Genomic DNA, 12726 nt, shown 5'->3' with positions numbered 1-12726 from the left:
GCAAAATTGACTTTGATCAGAGAACATAACTTTGGACCACTCAGCAGCAGTCCAGTCCTTTTTGTCTTTAGCCCAGGCGAGATGCTTCTGACACTGTCTCTTCAAGAGTCGCTTGACACAAGGAATGCCGCAACTGAAACCCATGTCTTGCATACGTCCGTGCGTGGTGGTTCTTGAAGCACAGACTCCAGCCGCAGTTCACTCTTTGTGAATCTCCCCCACATTTTGGAACGGGTTTTGATTCACCATCCTCTCCAGGGTGCGGTCATCCCTATTGATAGTATACTTTTTAAAAGCACATCTTTTCCTTCCCTTCACCTCTCTATTAATGTGCTTGGACACAGAGCTCTGTGAACAGCCAGCCTCTTTAGCAATGACCCTTTGTGTATTGCCGTCCTTGTGCAAGGTGTCAATGGTCGTCTCTTGGACAACTGTCAAGTCAGCAGTTTTCCCCATGATTGTGTAGCCTACAGAACTATCAGAAGATAACTGATCTTCTGCAGCCATATGTCCCACCACGCTCTCTGAGGTCAGCAGACCAGATGCTTCTCTCAGTCCCAGAAACCCGTCGTAAGCTCAGAGGTGACAGGGCTTTCTCTGTTGCAGGTCCACGACTGTGGAATGAGTTGCCACTGAGTGTCCGGCAGGCTCCCACACTCTCAGTCTTTAAGTCTCGCTTGAAGACCCACTTCTATTCTCTTGCCTTTAACACGTTGTGATTTGTTTTGGTCCGGTCTGTTCTCTACTCTGTTGGCCATTTTAGTTAGCTCCTGCTGCTATTTGTATCTGTATTTCTATTTTATGTTTTCCTGTCCGCTGTGCATGTTTGTTTTCTTTTGTACAGCACTTTGGTTGGCCTTGTTGCTGTTTTAAGTGCTCTATAAATAAATTGGTATGGTATGGTAACTAGACTGAGAGACCATTTAAAGGCCTTTGCAAGCGTTTTGAGTTAATTAGCTGATTAGAGTGTGACACCAGGTGTCTTCAATATTGAACCTTTTCATAATATTATAATTTTCTGAGATACTGAATTTGGGGTTTTCATTAGTTTTTGGGTATAATCATCAACATTAAAAGAAATAAACATTTGAAATATATCAGTCTGTGTGTAATGAATGAATATAATATACTTTCATACCGGACCCAGTAATTCGTGTGAACAGATAATTAAACATTATGTACAAATACTCTAACAGAATAAATTGTATGCAAACAGATTTCTAAGTTCTTTCAACATTATATCCAAATGATGATTTTATATCCATAAAGAAACCAACCACACCGATCTGCTCCTGACAGAGATCACAAACAGCAGAGAGTTTGTTCAGCATTTCAGGTGTTTTACTCACAAAATAACTAAAAATCAGACCGACACATTAGTGTGACCCCATGTGTTTTGCATCAACAGAAGAGGACTGATCATCACAAAACCACAACACTTTCAATGGCGTACAAAAGGACTGATGGTCAGTAAATATGTCAAAAACCTGCAGGTTTTAGTTTCATTTCCTCTACACTTCACATTTTAACCCGTGCACTTATGGCTCCTTCTGAATCTGGAGCAGATAGCCAAATGGAATAAATCTACTTGAACCCTTTTCTGTATTAAAAGAAGTGACAAGAGTCCAATATCACATGTAAAAATATCATTTCTACAAATTGCACTTTTCTCAAAGTAAATTAGAACTACATTATAACTCTGTAAATAACACGATTTTAAAAGCAGCAAACTGCAGGAGCCACAAGTCAAATGCATCAATTTCAACAGAATAAAACAAAAACATGTCACAAATATTTAGTGGTTACTATCCCAAAACCAAGAAAAATACATGGGCCAAAACCAAATAAATTGGGTTCAGAGCTCCTTTGAAGACATGATTTGCAAACAACGAGCAGTGTGTGATCACATTTTGTGCTAACAAGGATCAAACATTATTGCATTTAAATGCTGCCCCAAAAAAGCCGTTAGTTTTCCTGAATGTTCTCTGAGGGTTGAACCAAGAGATCAGCTTCATGGAAATGAATTATACCAACATTCTTGCCCACCAGCACACCCAGACAGCTGCATGATTTCTGCAACTTTATTATTACTGCAAACTAAATGTGTGTTAAGATATTTGTGATGTATGGAAGAACTTTAACCCCAAAATGACAAAGTTACAGATTCTCTTTCTTCTGGCTGGTGTTTACTCACTTATAACAAAAATCAGATTGTCTATAACAGAGCATTTAAAAAAAAGATCATCAAAAGCCAGTTTGGCATAAAACGCCAAAAACTTTTGTTTACTGCTGACATGAGTGTCTTTTTAAGATGTATGACCTCAGTCGAAACACCTTAGGTTAGGGTGGACAACACACACAGTCACACACAATCAGTTTCACTTTTTAACAAACAGATACTTGAACATAACTGAAATCAAAAATGACCAAACATATCAAATAAATTTACGTTTGAATGGAAACCACCTTGCTTTGCTGCTTCGATGTTGCAGCAATAAACCGGTTCAGCAGCAACACGCTCACAACTCTCTGTGCTTTTAAATGACAAGTTGGACAGAGTGGCCAAACACAAGTTTAAATGTAAAACGTCAAAGTTTAAAATAACTCTGCATGTTCTCACACGGTCTCATCTGGAACAAACCCGTCTTTAACCCCGAGCGCTCTCAGGAAGTTCGAGTTAAAGACGAGGGTTAAAAATGGCACCTGGTCCGTAGTTGTCCCGCCTGCTCGGGTAGCGTTTTACCAATGCCTCGAGTCCACCAGCTCAGGACGCAGGCTCAGTTTTTTCAGCGCCTCGTAGCCGACAACCATGACGATGGCAGTGGGTGTGGATGAAATGATGCGTGCCGACAGTCCTTTGGTTAATCCCCAGAAGCCCTCCTCTTGGATCAGCTGCCTGAACGTCTCGATGACTGAAGCTCTCCCTTCAACCTAAACCAGCACAACGCGGTCTTATTATTTAAACCACAAACCAGAACAAACCAGTCTCAATCTGGCTGACAGACTGAATTATACATTGTTGTTTTGTATAACGTGTACAATTTCCACATTTTGTTCAATCAACTACATTACAGTGAAAAATAATCAGTTTTCAAGATGCCGTTTAGAAATGCTGACAGTCCTTGTGATGAGTAATCATGAGAAAACATTTTGTCATCTTTTTGTTCTCATTTTTTTTTATCAATCTTAATTTTAAATGACATAACAAACCAGTAATAATTTACAACATGGTTGTGTTAAGCTTTTCTCGAATAAAAACATTTGCTTGCACTAAAAATACTAGGGGCGGCTGTGGCTGAGTGGTTAGAGCAGTCGTCCTCCAGTGGGAGAGTTGGAGGTTCGATTCGTATGTTGAAGTGTCCCTGGGCAAGACACTGAACCCCTCATTGCCTCCCATGTGTGTCCCATCAGTGTATGAATGTGATCTAACACTGATTAGTCTCTTAACTATGATTTGTGAAAGCTCTTTACAACACAATCTGTGTCCTCATTTACCATTCATACAGTACTCTACTAGATCTGTACAAGACTAATCAGAGCTTATCACATTCATACACCGATGGGACACACATCAGAGGGAATGAGGGGTTCAGTGTCTTGCCCAGGGACACATCAGCATGTGACTGTTGGTGGAATCGAACCCCCAACTCTTGCATTGGAGGACAACAGCGCTAACCACTCAGTCACAGCTGTCTCTAAATGCTGCTGCTAATGACCTAATACCATCCTCCACACAGTGTTTTTATTTCTTTATTTCATTTTTGTATTTTCTCCTTGAAACAGTACTTTTACTTTTTGGAACAAGACAAGAAAAGCTTCCTGATATACAGTGAGGAAAAATAAGTATTTGAACACCCTGTGACTTTGCAAGTTCTCCCACTTAGAAATCATGGCAGGGTCTGAAATGTTCATCTTAGGTGCATGTCCACTGTGAGAGACATGATCTAAAAAATAAAAATCTGGAAATCACAATGTATGATTTTTTTAATGATTTATTTGCGTGTTACTGCTATAAATAAGTATTTGAACAGCTGCCAGTCAGCAACAGTTCTGGCCCTCAAAGACCTGTTAGTCCTCCTCTATAACGTCCACCTCCACTCCACTTATTATTCTGAATTTGAAGCACCTGTTTGAGGTGGTTAGCTGCATAAAGACACCTGTCCACCCCACACAGTCAGTAAGACTCCAACTACTAACATGGCTGAGACCAAAGAGCTGTCCAAAGACACCAGAGACAAAATTGTAGACCTCCACAAGGCTGGAAAGAGCTACGGGGCAATTGTCAAGCAGCTTGATGAAAAAAGATCAAGTGTTGGAGCAATTATTAGAAAATGGAAGAAGCTAAACATGACTGTCAACCTCCCTCAGACTGGGGCTCCATGCAAGATCTCACCTCGTGGTAGTGATGGCCAAATGAAGCAATAAAGCAGTATTGAACCACTTTGCCAATTGTATTGAACTTGGGTTCATTCATTCAAAGGTTCATTTCAGTGACATCTAGTGGTGTAATATAGTATATATTTATGTATATTTAAATATAGGGTCCGTGTGTCCTCCCCCAGAAAAAATTGGAATAAAAGAGATGCCATTTCCTGCATTTTGGTGTATTTTAACAGTTTGTTAAACATTTGAATAAACTGGTTAAAAAGAGGTCTCTCTTGACGAGGCTCAAGGCTAAACCTGTATAAATAAAGGTTGAATTGAAATTACTATTTTAGAGAGCAACAATTAACAAGCCTGTGTGTGAACGCACATCCTTGACAATCTGTCAGGTGTCCTAACCCCCCCCCCCCACCCACACACACACACACACACACACACAGCCAACCTGAACTCTTCTCAGCTGAATTCAGTCCTGTGTGTTCTGCTCCAATCTCACTGCCATCCGTCCATTTATTTTAGATAAATTGTCTTTTCAACATTTTGGTCGCTTTGACTAATTAGTGCTGTTGTTTTGATACTTGATGTAATACACATCAAACATTTCACTCCTTTTTTCTTTTTTTACTGTAAGCTTATTTATTCTGTCTGAAATGTTATGCACTGTAATGTATGCAGGAGTTCCGACAGCAGTTGTGCTTGCGTCCTGCAGAGTTGTCTGGAGACGCTGTGCGTAAAACACCTGTCTCAGGGCGCACAGCTGGAGGAGGATGAAGACGCTCCCTGCAGGACATGCAGTCCGTGTCTCTGCTGGCAGGAGCGTGGCGCGGACAGAACATCCACTCGTACTTTTAATAAATAATCAAAATAAAAATGCGCAATGACTTTGGACTTTTAGGGGCGGAGTTGGCGGATCTGAGCGGTCAAAATGATAGAGTTCCAGGATCTTGTTCTGACAGGATCCGACTCAAATGAACCACTGTCTGAATATAAAAAACAAGAGCTGTTTGTAAAGTATAATACGTGAAGAACGGGGATGTGAACCGGGGCTTGAGCATCTTAAATACACTGAATCGCGCCAAATGATTGAAACTCCACCTGTCAACTCGAAGCAGTCAGCTGACTCGGTCTGAATGAAGCAGTGAAGTGGTTCACACGTCATCGGTGACGTCACATGAAGCGAGCTCCGGCCCAATGCTTCACCATAACTACCCTATCGAGTTTGAAGCATGCTTTGAAGCTTCGGTGTTAGAGGTAACATCACTACCTCGTGGCGTATCAATGATCCTAAGAAAGGTGAAGAATCAGCCCAGAACTACACAGGAGGAGCTGGTCAATGACCTGAAGAGAGCTGGCACCACTGGTTCCATGGTTACTGTGGGTAATACACTAAGACGTCATAGTTTAAAATCATGCATGGCACGGAAGGTTCCCCTGCTTAAATCAGCACACGTCCAGACCCGTCTTAAGTTTGCCCATGACCATTTGGATGATCCAGAGGAGTCATGGGAGAAAGTTCTGTGGTCACATGAGACCAAAATATAACTTTTGGTCTTAATTCTACTCGCCGTGTTTGGAGGACTAAGAATGACGAGTACCATCCCAAAAACACCATCCCTACTGTGAAGCATGGGGGTGGAAGCATCATGCTTTGGGGGTGTTTTTCTGCACATGGGACAGGACGACTGCACTGTATTAAGGAGAGGATGGCCAGGGCCATGTAGTGAGAGATTTTGGAGAACAACCTCATTCCCTCAGTTAGAACATTGAAGATGGGTCGAGGCTGGGTCTTCCAACATGACAATGACCTGAAGCTCACAGCCAGGAGAACCAAGGAGTGGCTCCGTAAGAAGCACATCAAGGTTCTGGAGTGGCCTAGCCAGTCTCCAGACATAAACCCTATAGAAAATCTTTGGAGGGAGCTCAAACCTGGCTGATCTAGAGAAGATCTGTGTGGAGGAATGGAACAAAATCTCTGCTGCAGTTTGTGCAGACCTGGTGAAAAACTACAGGAAACCTTTGACCTCTGTAACTGCAAACAAAGACTACTGTACCAAATATTAACATTGATTTTCACAGGTGTTCAAATACTTATTTGCAGCAGTAACACACAAATAAATTATTTAAAAAATTTTACATTGTTATTTCTGGATTTTTTGTTTTAGATCATGTCTCTCACAGTGGACATGCACCTAAGATGAAAATTCAGACCCCTCCATGATTTCTAAGTGGGAGAACTTGCAAAGTCGCAGAGTGCTCAAATACTTATTTTCCTCACTGTATATTTTTTAACAATAATATAGTCATGCATCAAGCTATAAAGCTAAATAATTACTATTATAGTGTATCAGAGAAATTAATAAATTAAAATAACATGATGGACTCTGCCATTCCAGTCAGTTTTCTGTTGGGATAAACCACCACAGAACTGAACACACTGTAGGATTAGACATATTAAAGTTAAATGTTGAGCTACCTGTACTCTGGCTCTGACCACATCCATTGGGTTGGTGACGGTGGAGGCAGTGGCAGCAGCTAAAGGTCCGGCCATGGCTTGAAGGACCAGGTGGGGGCAGTCACTGGGAGCCAATTTGGAGAGCTGCTCTGTTGACATTGGACAAGACAAATACTTCATAACTGCCCTCAAAATAATTGAAATAATTAAGTTGTACTTCTACTGTGTGTATAACTAAATCACCCCTTTCTGTTCTGACAAAAGCAATCTGTCTTTTCTGTTTTGACGAGTGCTGAGTATAATTAGATAACGCCTGGGGGGAAACATTCATATTACCTAGATCGTAATGAATATCTATAATATCACAATTATTTAAACAAATTCAGATTTCCCTCACAGTCAATGAGCCTCGTCTGCTACGAGGCTCCCACCTCACACTGTGAAAATCAACTGAAAAGGAAAAACACACTGGTTTAGGAGCTTACCAGCATAAAAGTGGTAGAAAGGCCACCAGACTGCACTGTTTGGGATATAGGTCAGCAAAGAAGCCACATATCCCCTGTAGAATCCCCGGAAGCCATCTGCAGCAAAAATCTGAGTCACAATGTTCCTGGTTTGTCCAAAAACCTTTTTTGCCTTTCCAGCGTCTGAGTCAGTAGTGAGATGAAAGCGAGTGAGGTGCTGCCCTTGGCCCTGCATCATCAGCTGCTGAGACACCACGTCTATGGGTACCGTGATGCTCTGAGCAACCAGGGAAGCAGAGCCCCCTGCCACAAGCGATTTTACTGTATTGTCCTCCGAATACTGGGAAACATATTTCCTCACCAGCTCATAGGTGGTGATGTAAGCCTGGCCCGAGATTAGTGTGAAGGTGTTAACCATAAAGCCGCGGTACAGGCCCCGTACTCCCTCCGTCCGCAGAATCTTGAAGAAGGCGTCAAAAGTGCCACTGTAGAGCGACTTTCCTCTCTGCACTTGCAACCGAGTGCGGATCAGTGTAGCTGGGTAGACGGTGGCCCGGATGGTCATTGTCATAAATATCCCAAAAGAGTAGAACTTCCTTTTATCAAGGTCCTCCCACTCAATGATCTGGATGTTCCTTTTCTGCTGCATCCTGCCAGTTGTAGACGGCCCCTCATCAGACTGTATAACATAACAGAGAGATTATCAAACGTTTAATTTTCTCCTGAGGTAGAAAACTGAGTAATTTAATTCTGGATTATGGTTTACAACTACACTGTTCAGCCACAGTAAAATAATAATAATAATTTAACATTCTCGTGGTCTTCTGACAGCTAACAATATGTATATGATCACAGATGGAGAACTACTGGTGCCACTTTTTAACCAACAGAGCAGATTAAGTTCATTCAAAACCCACTCCTAACAAGTTGAGTAAAAATCAATAAGAAAACAAACACCAATAATTGAATCACTTTTTTAATGTGAGCATCTGCTCAAACTGCAATAAACTGTGTTGTTATGGAAGTAAAGAATTGAATATTTTAACATTACTTTGTAATCATCATGATTAGTTGATTCTATCGGGAGATATACTCAAATGATCATGATTATACATGCATCCATCTTTAATCTGAACATCTCTGAGCATAAAAGCAGGTTAATTTAAAGCTACTTGGGCTGTAATAATTCACTTATCTCTGGTTACAACATGATAAATCAAAGGTCACGGTACGTTGAAGCTAACATTAGTGACCTAAAGAAAACAAGTGGCCTTGGACAACATGGATTCGAGGTGTTTTTGTGATGTTTTCAGTAAAAATGTGTTTTTGTTGAACAGCCCAATATCAAAAACATCTCCTGAGTCCAGAGGACACGGTGTTCCCGAGCCGGTGAAAGAAATGGTCGTGTATTTACCAATGACACTAATTACAATAAAACAGTCGATCATCTAAAAACATTGACGTTTTGTCAAATATATTAGCTTCTACCGGAACATGTTCGCATGACTGGCTAACCGGTGTTCGACTAACAAGAATTAGCATTAGCATTGCTGAAAATAAACAAATTATGACCTACCTTTCCAAAACAAAATTTTATTTATAAGGCCACACTGGATATATTTAGGGTCCTCAAACCAAGTCTTACTGTGATCTGAACCCCTGTAACTCTAGCAAACTTCACTAAATGACGAATAACCTCCTCAGTGGCCTGTTGTCATAGCTCTTCCTGCTCCCATTCAAACGCCATGCTGCCCAGTCAACCAATCACGTGCAAGCGCTCTTCTTCTTCTTCGGTAGTAAGTGGTATCGATAAAGGCGCATTACCGCCACCTTCTGATAATACATTAACTTTGTTCTTAGCTTTTATTCTGATCGTCTGTAGAAGCACGAGCATCGGATTTTGCATTTGCAATGTGCCTAGAATTAAATAGTCTTTTATCTATTATATTTCATGTTCTTTACTGATACATATTTTAACTTGTCAATCGGTCCTCCCGCTAACAGGTGGCGCTGCTGAGCGATATGTTTCCTGACGGGACACCGGTGGACATGCGAGGAAACATCAAACTGAAAGTAGCAGCGGAGCTTCCAGTCTGAGTAACCGTGCGACAAGTTATACGGTTTTATTTCAGGTAACAGTGAAGTAATGCCTAAATACCTGTTGTGCTGGGTTTTAACTACACATAGTTTTATTTCCTCGGTCGTGTGGTTGGTCTTACTAAAAGACTTTACATAGGAAGTGGTCGGTTAGCATGCTAGCATGATGCGATATTGCAGATTCATTCTGGTGCAGCACTTAGCTACAACTGAGATAATCTGTTTTATAGGCTTTATGAAGCCTTTTCTTACATTTATTTGGGTAAAGTTCTGATTTAATACGTTTTTATTAGTGTCTGTGGCATTAGCGATGTTCTGACTGTAATTATAATAAAATTAGTTACTGTTCTTTCCTCCTGATTCCGGCTCTTTAATACAATAAATAACTCGCCTTTTTTGTTTTTCATGACACATCCAGTGACCTGAGAAAATGGTTAGTAGCTGCCTTACATTTATGTCTTGCAACAATTCATAGTATTTTATTTGTATTAACATATCTATCAGTCGTTACTTGTGTATAATTTTGTTTTTGTTTAGTCTCGCAGATATGACTCTAGGACAACCATATTTTCACCTGAAGGCAAGTCTGGTTTTTATTTAATTTAATTCTTAATCACACTAAACTTTGTTAAATGGACTCAACACTTATTGTTTAATAAATAGAACAAGCTTCAACTACAGACAAATTAAATTTGCTATTTGAACTGCATTACAAATCTGAAAACATTTGCAAAGAGAAATGTTGTTACTATTGTTGTTTAGTTGTTTTTTTTAATGATAAAACACTGACGTCAAGCTTCAGTTTGGCAATCTTAGCCTTTGGTCACTCTAATTAGACTTTGTAACATATTATTAACTAATTAAACTAATAAGGTTTTAATTTTGCTTACTAAAAACCAATTGCCTGTAAATTACAGGACGCCTGTATCAGGTGGAGTACGCCATGGAGGCTATCGGTCATGCTGGAACGTGCCTGGGGATTCTGGCCAACGATGGAGTGCTGCTAGCTGCAGAGAGACGCAACATCCACAAACTGCTGGATGAAGTTTTTTTCTCTGAGAAGATCTACAAGCTCAACGAGTGTGTGACTTAGACTATAGCTTTCTGACCGTAAAGTGTTCATTCTTATTTACGGAGAGGGAGGCTAATTTGTTTGTGTTCATCGTTTTAGAGATATGGCGTGCAGTGTTGCTGGGATCACGTCAGATGCAAACGTACTGACAAACGAGCTGCGGCAAATTGCACAGAGGTCAGTGCTACGAGAAGCTCAGCCGACCACTTTTACCAACTTTATTGTTGTTGTTTTCCTTTTTATGTAACCCATATTGACAAATTGAATCACAACAAAGAGTTTTTCCAGTACTGAGTTTTTATTTTCAAATGATCCATCTCAAAAGCTTCAAAATGATACATACGGTAGTTTGTTGAAATGCGGGGATTAATCACCCAGATGACAACAAGCTAGATTTGTTTAAGAGTTGTGGTTTGAAACTCGTTTCACGTATAGCTTCTCAAAATGTGCCATGACGGCTGTGTTCCACTTCTCTTCAGGTATTTATTGCAGTACCAGGAACCAATACCATGTGAGCAGCTGGTGACAACTCTGTGTGACATCAAGCAAGCCTACACACAGTTCGGAGGTTTGATGCCGTCTGCTTCATGTTGCTGGAGGTGTCCATTCTGAGTCAACATGTTGTGGGGCTCACCTGTGATGTTTGTTTTCACAGGTAAGAGACCATTCGGTGTCTCTCTGCTCTACATCGGTTGGGACAAACACTACGGGTTCCAGTTGTACCAGAGTGACCCCAGCGGCAACTATGGAGGCTGGAAAGCAACCTGCATTGGCAACAACAGTGCTGTAAGTTTGTAACAACCTTACACAGGCGATGTGAAATTAAAATGTTTTTGTAGCTCTGATTCTGGAAAGCAGACTTTCTTTTCTGCTGATTGGAGGAAACGGTTACCAAATTTGAGAAATCTCATAAAATTTGGTTTCGTTTTCAATAAAATCGTAGCAGTTTGAGCAAAAGTCAAGTCAATTTTTCAGACTCATTCTTTAGTTCCTTGCTTGTTGTCTGATTTGTGGATGTTTTGGCGTCAGGCTGCAGTCTCCATGTTGAAGCAGGACTACAAAGAGGGGGAGATGACCCTTTCTTCTGCTCTGGCTTTAGCCGTCAAAGTCCTCAACAAAACAATGGATGTCAGCAAGCTCTCAGCGGAGAAAGGTAAGGTTGAAACAATCTTCTGTTTCATCAGAGCCTTTGTTCTGTCAGATAGGAGCTCTAGTAAACTAATATTGCACACATCCGTCTAAAATTTAAAGTAGAATTTAAGATTTTTAGGTGCCCTGATCAAAACATAAACACAAGATCTGTGTTGTGCTGACCCTTACAGTTGAGATCGCCACCTTGACGCGTGAAGATGGAAAAACAAAAATCAAGGTGCTGAAACAGAAGGAGGTCGAGGAACTCATCAAACGTCACGAGGCAGAAGAGGCCAAGGCTGAAAAAGACAAAAAAGAAAAGGAGCAAAAGGAGAAAGACAAATAAGACAGACAAAAAAACAACAATTCCCCAGCTGTTTCATTAATTCCTGTATTGTTTTGTCTTTTACAATAAACTCTGAGAAACTGACCAGTGTGGTCACGTTCGTGTCTTTATCACAAATTCATCTCATTTCACAGAAAACATTACGGCTTGGTGTCATTCTACTTAATTTTAAGATAACTGACTATTATTAAAGGAGAACTCTTAGTTCATTTCAAAATTAAACTATGATTTGAAAATAAAATTTGTTTACTCGTAAATTTAAGTTTACCTCAAGATCAACAAGAATTAATAACTAGAAAATTAGCGTTTCCTGTCGAAATGTAGTGTGAATGTTGCAGAAACCAGTCTGACAAGGTTTCATCCCTAAACTCTTAATGGGAGTTTAATTTGAACATAACGTTTACTGAAAACAGAACAAAATAAACTGAAATATGCAGAGAGATTGAATAGATGACCAAAAAAATCAGAAATTAGCAGAATTACCAAGGATGGCTCAGATGGTAGAGCTGCTGCCTCTCAGCAAGAAGGTTACAGATTAAATCCCGGCTGGGGGGTCATTCTGCTTGAAGTTAGCATGTTCACTACGTGCATGCATGAGTTTCCTCCCACAGACCCAACAACATGCATGTTAGGCTGATTGGTAACTCTAAATTGTCTCTAGGTGTGAGTGAGAGAGTGAATGGTTGTTTGTCTCTGTGTGTCCCTGTGATGGACTGGAGACATGTCCAGGGTGTTGTCCCCCGCCTCTCGCACAGTGACTGCTGGACATGGGCACCAGTGA

At 40.6% G+C, this 12726-nt stretch overlaps 2 protein-coding genes across 2 annotated transcripts; one reads left to right on the top strand and one right to left on the bottom strand.

Annotated features, from left to right (window-relative positions):
- Positions 1 to 2549: 2549 nt before the first annotated feature.
- Positions 2550 to 7948, bottom strand: LOC119424293 (solute carrier family 25 member 44). The gene is made up of 3 exons (XM_037691754.1): positions 7321 to 7948; positions 6857 to 6984; positions 2550 to 2931 (listed from the first exon to the last, which is right to left on the bottom strand). The coding sequence occupies exons 1-3, from the start codon at positions 7946 to 7948 to the stop codon at positions 2740 to 2742; spliced, it is 948 nt and encodes a 315-aa protein (XP_037547682.1). The 3' UTR covers positions 2550 to 2739.
- Positions 7949 to 9333: 1385 nt separating this feature from the next.
- On the top strand, positions 9334 to 12023 carry psma4 (proteasome 20S subunit alpha 4). The gene is made up of 9 exons (XM_037691794.1): positions 9334 to 9431; positions 9815 to 9829; positions 9934 to 9976; positions 10314 to 10476; positions 10568 to 10645; positions 10948 to 11036; positions 11124 to 11254; positions 11498 to 11621; positions 11791 to 12023. Exons 2-9 carry the CDS (start codon positions 9827 to 9829, stop codon positions 11943 to 11945), a joined length of 786 nt encoding a protein of 261 aa, XP_037547722.1. The 5' UTR covers positions 9334 to 9431; positions 9815 to 9826; the 3' UTR covers positions 11946 to 12023.
- Positions 12024 to 12726: the final 703 nt, after the last annotated feature.

The sequence above is a fragment of the Nematolebias whitei genome, chromosome 2, assembly GCF_014905685.2.
Source record: "Nematolebias whitei isolate Nwh7 chromosome 2, NemWhi1, whole genome shotgun sequence".
NCBI classification, from domain to species: domain Eukaryota; kingdom Metazoa; phylum Chordata; class Actinopteri; order Cyprinodontiformes; family Rivulidae; genus Nematolebias; species Nematolebias whitei.
This window is presented reverse-complemented; position numbering and strand designations above follow the sequence as displayed.

Coding starts and splice junctions, on each gene's coding strand:
- LOC119424293 (XM_037691754.1), bottom strand. CDS start 7,948: ATGCAGCAGAAAAGGAACATCCAGATCATTGAGTGGGAGGACCTTGAT. Junction 6,985..7,320: donor TTTCTACCACTTTTATGCTG/GTAAGCTCCTAA, acceptor CAATGTCAACAG/AGCAGCTCTCCAAATTGGCT. Junction 2,932..6,856: donor TGGTCAGAGCCAGAGTACAG/GTAGCTCAACAT, acceptor GTGCTGGTTTAG/GTTGAAGGGAGAGCTTCAGT.
- psma4 (XM_037691794.1), top strand. Junction 9,977..10,313: donor AACCATATTTTCACCTGAAG/GCAAGTCTGGTT, acceptor TGTAAATTACAG/GACGCCTGTATCAGGTGGAG. Junction 11,255..11,497: donor GCATTGGCAACAACAGTGCT/GTAAGTTTGTAA, acceptor TTTTGGCGTCAG/GCTGCAGTCTCCATGTTGAA.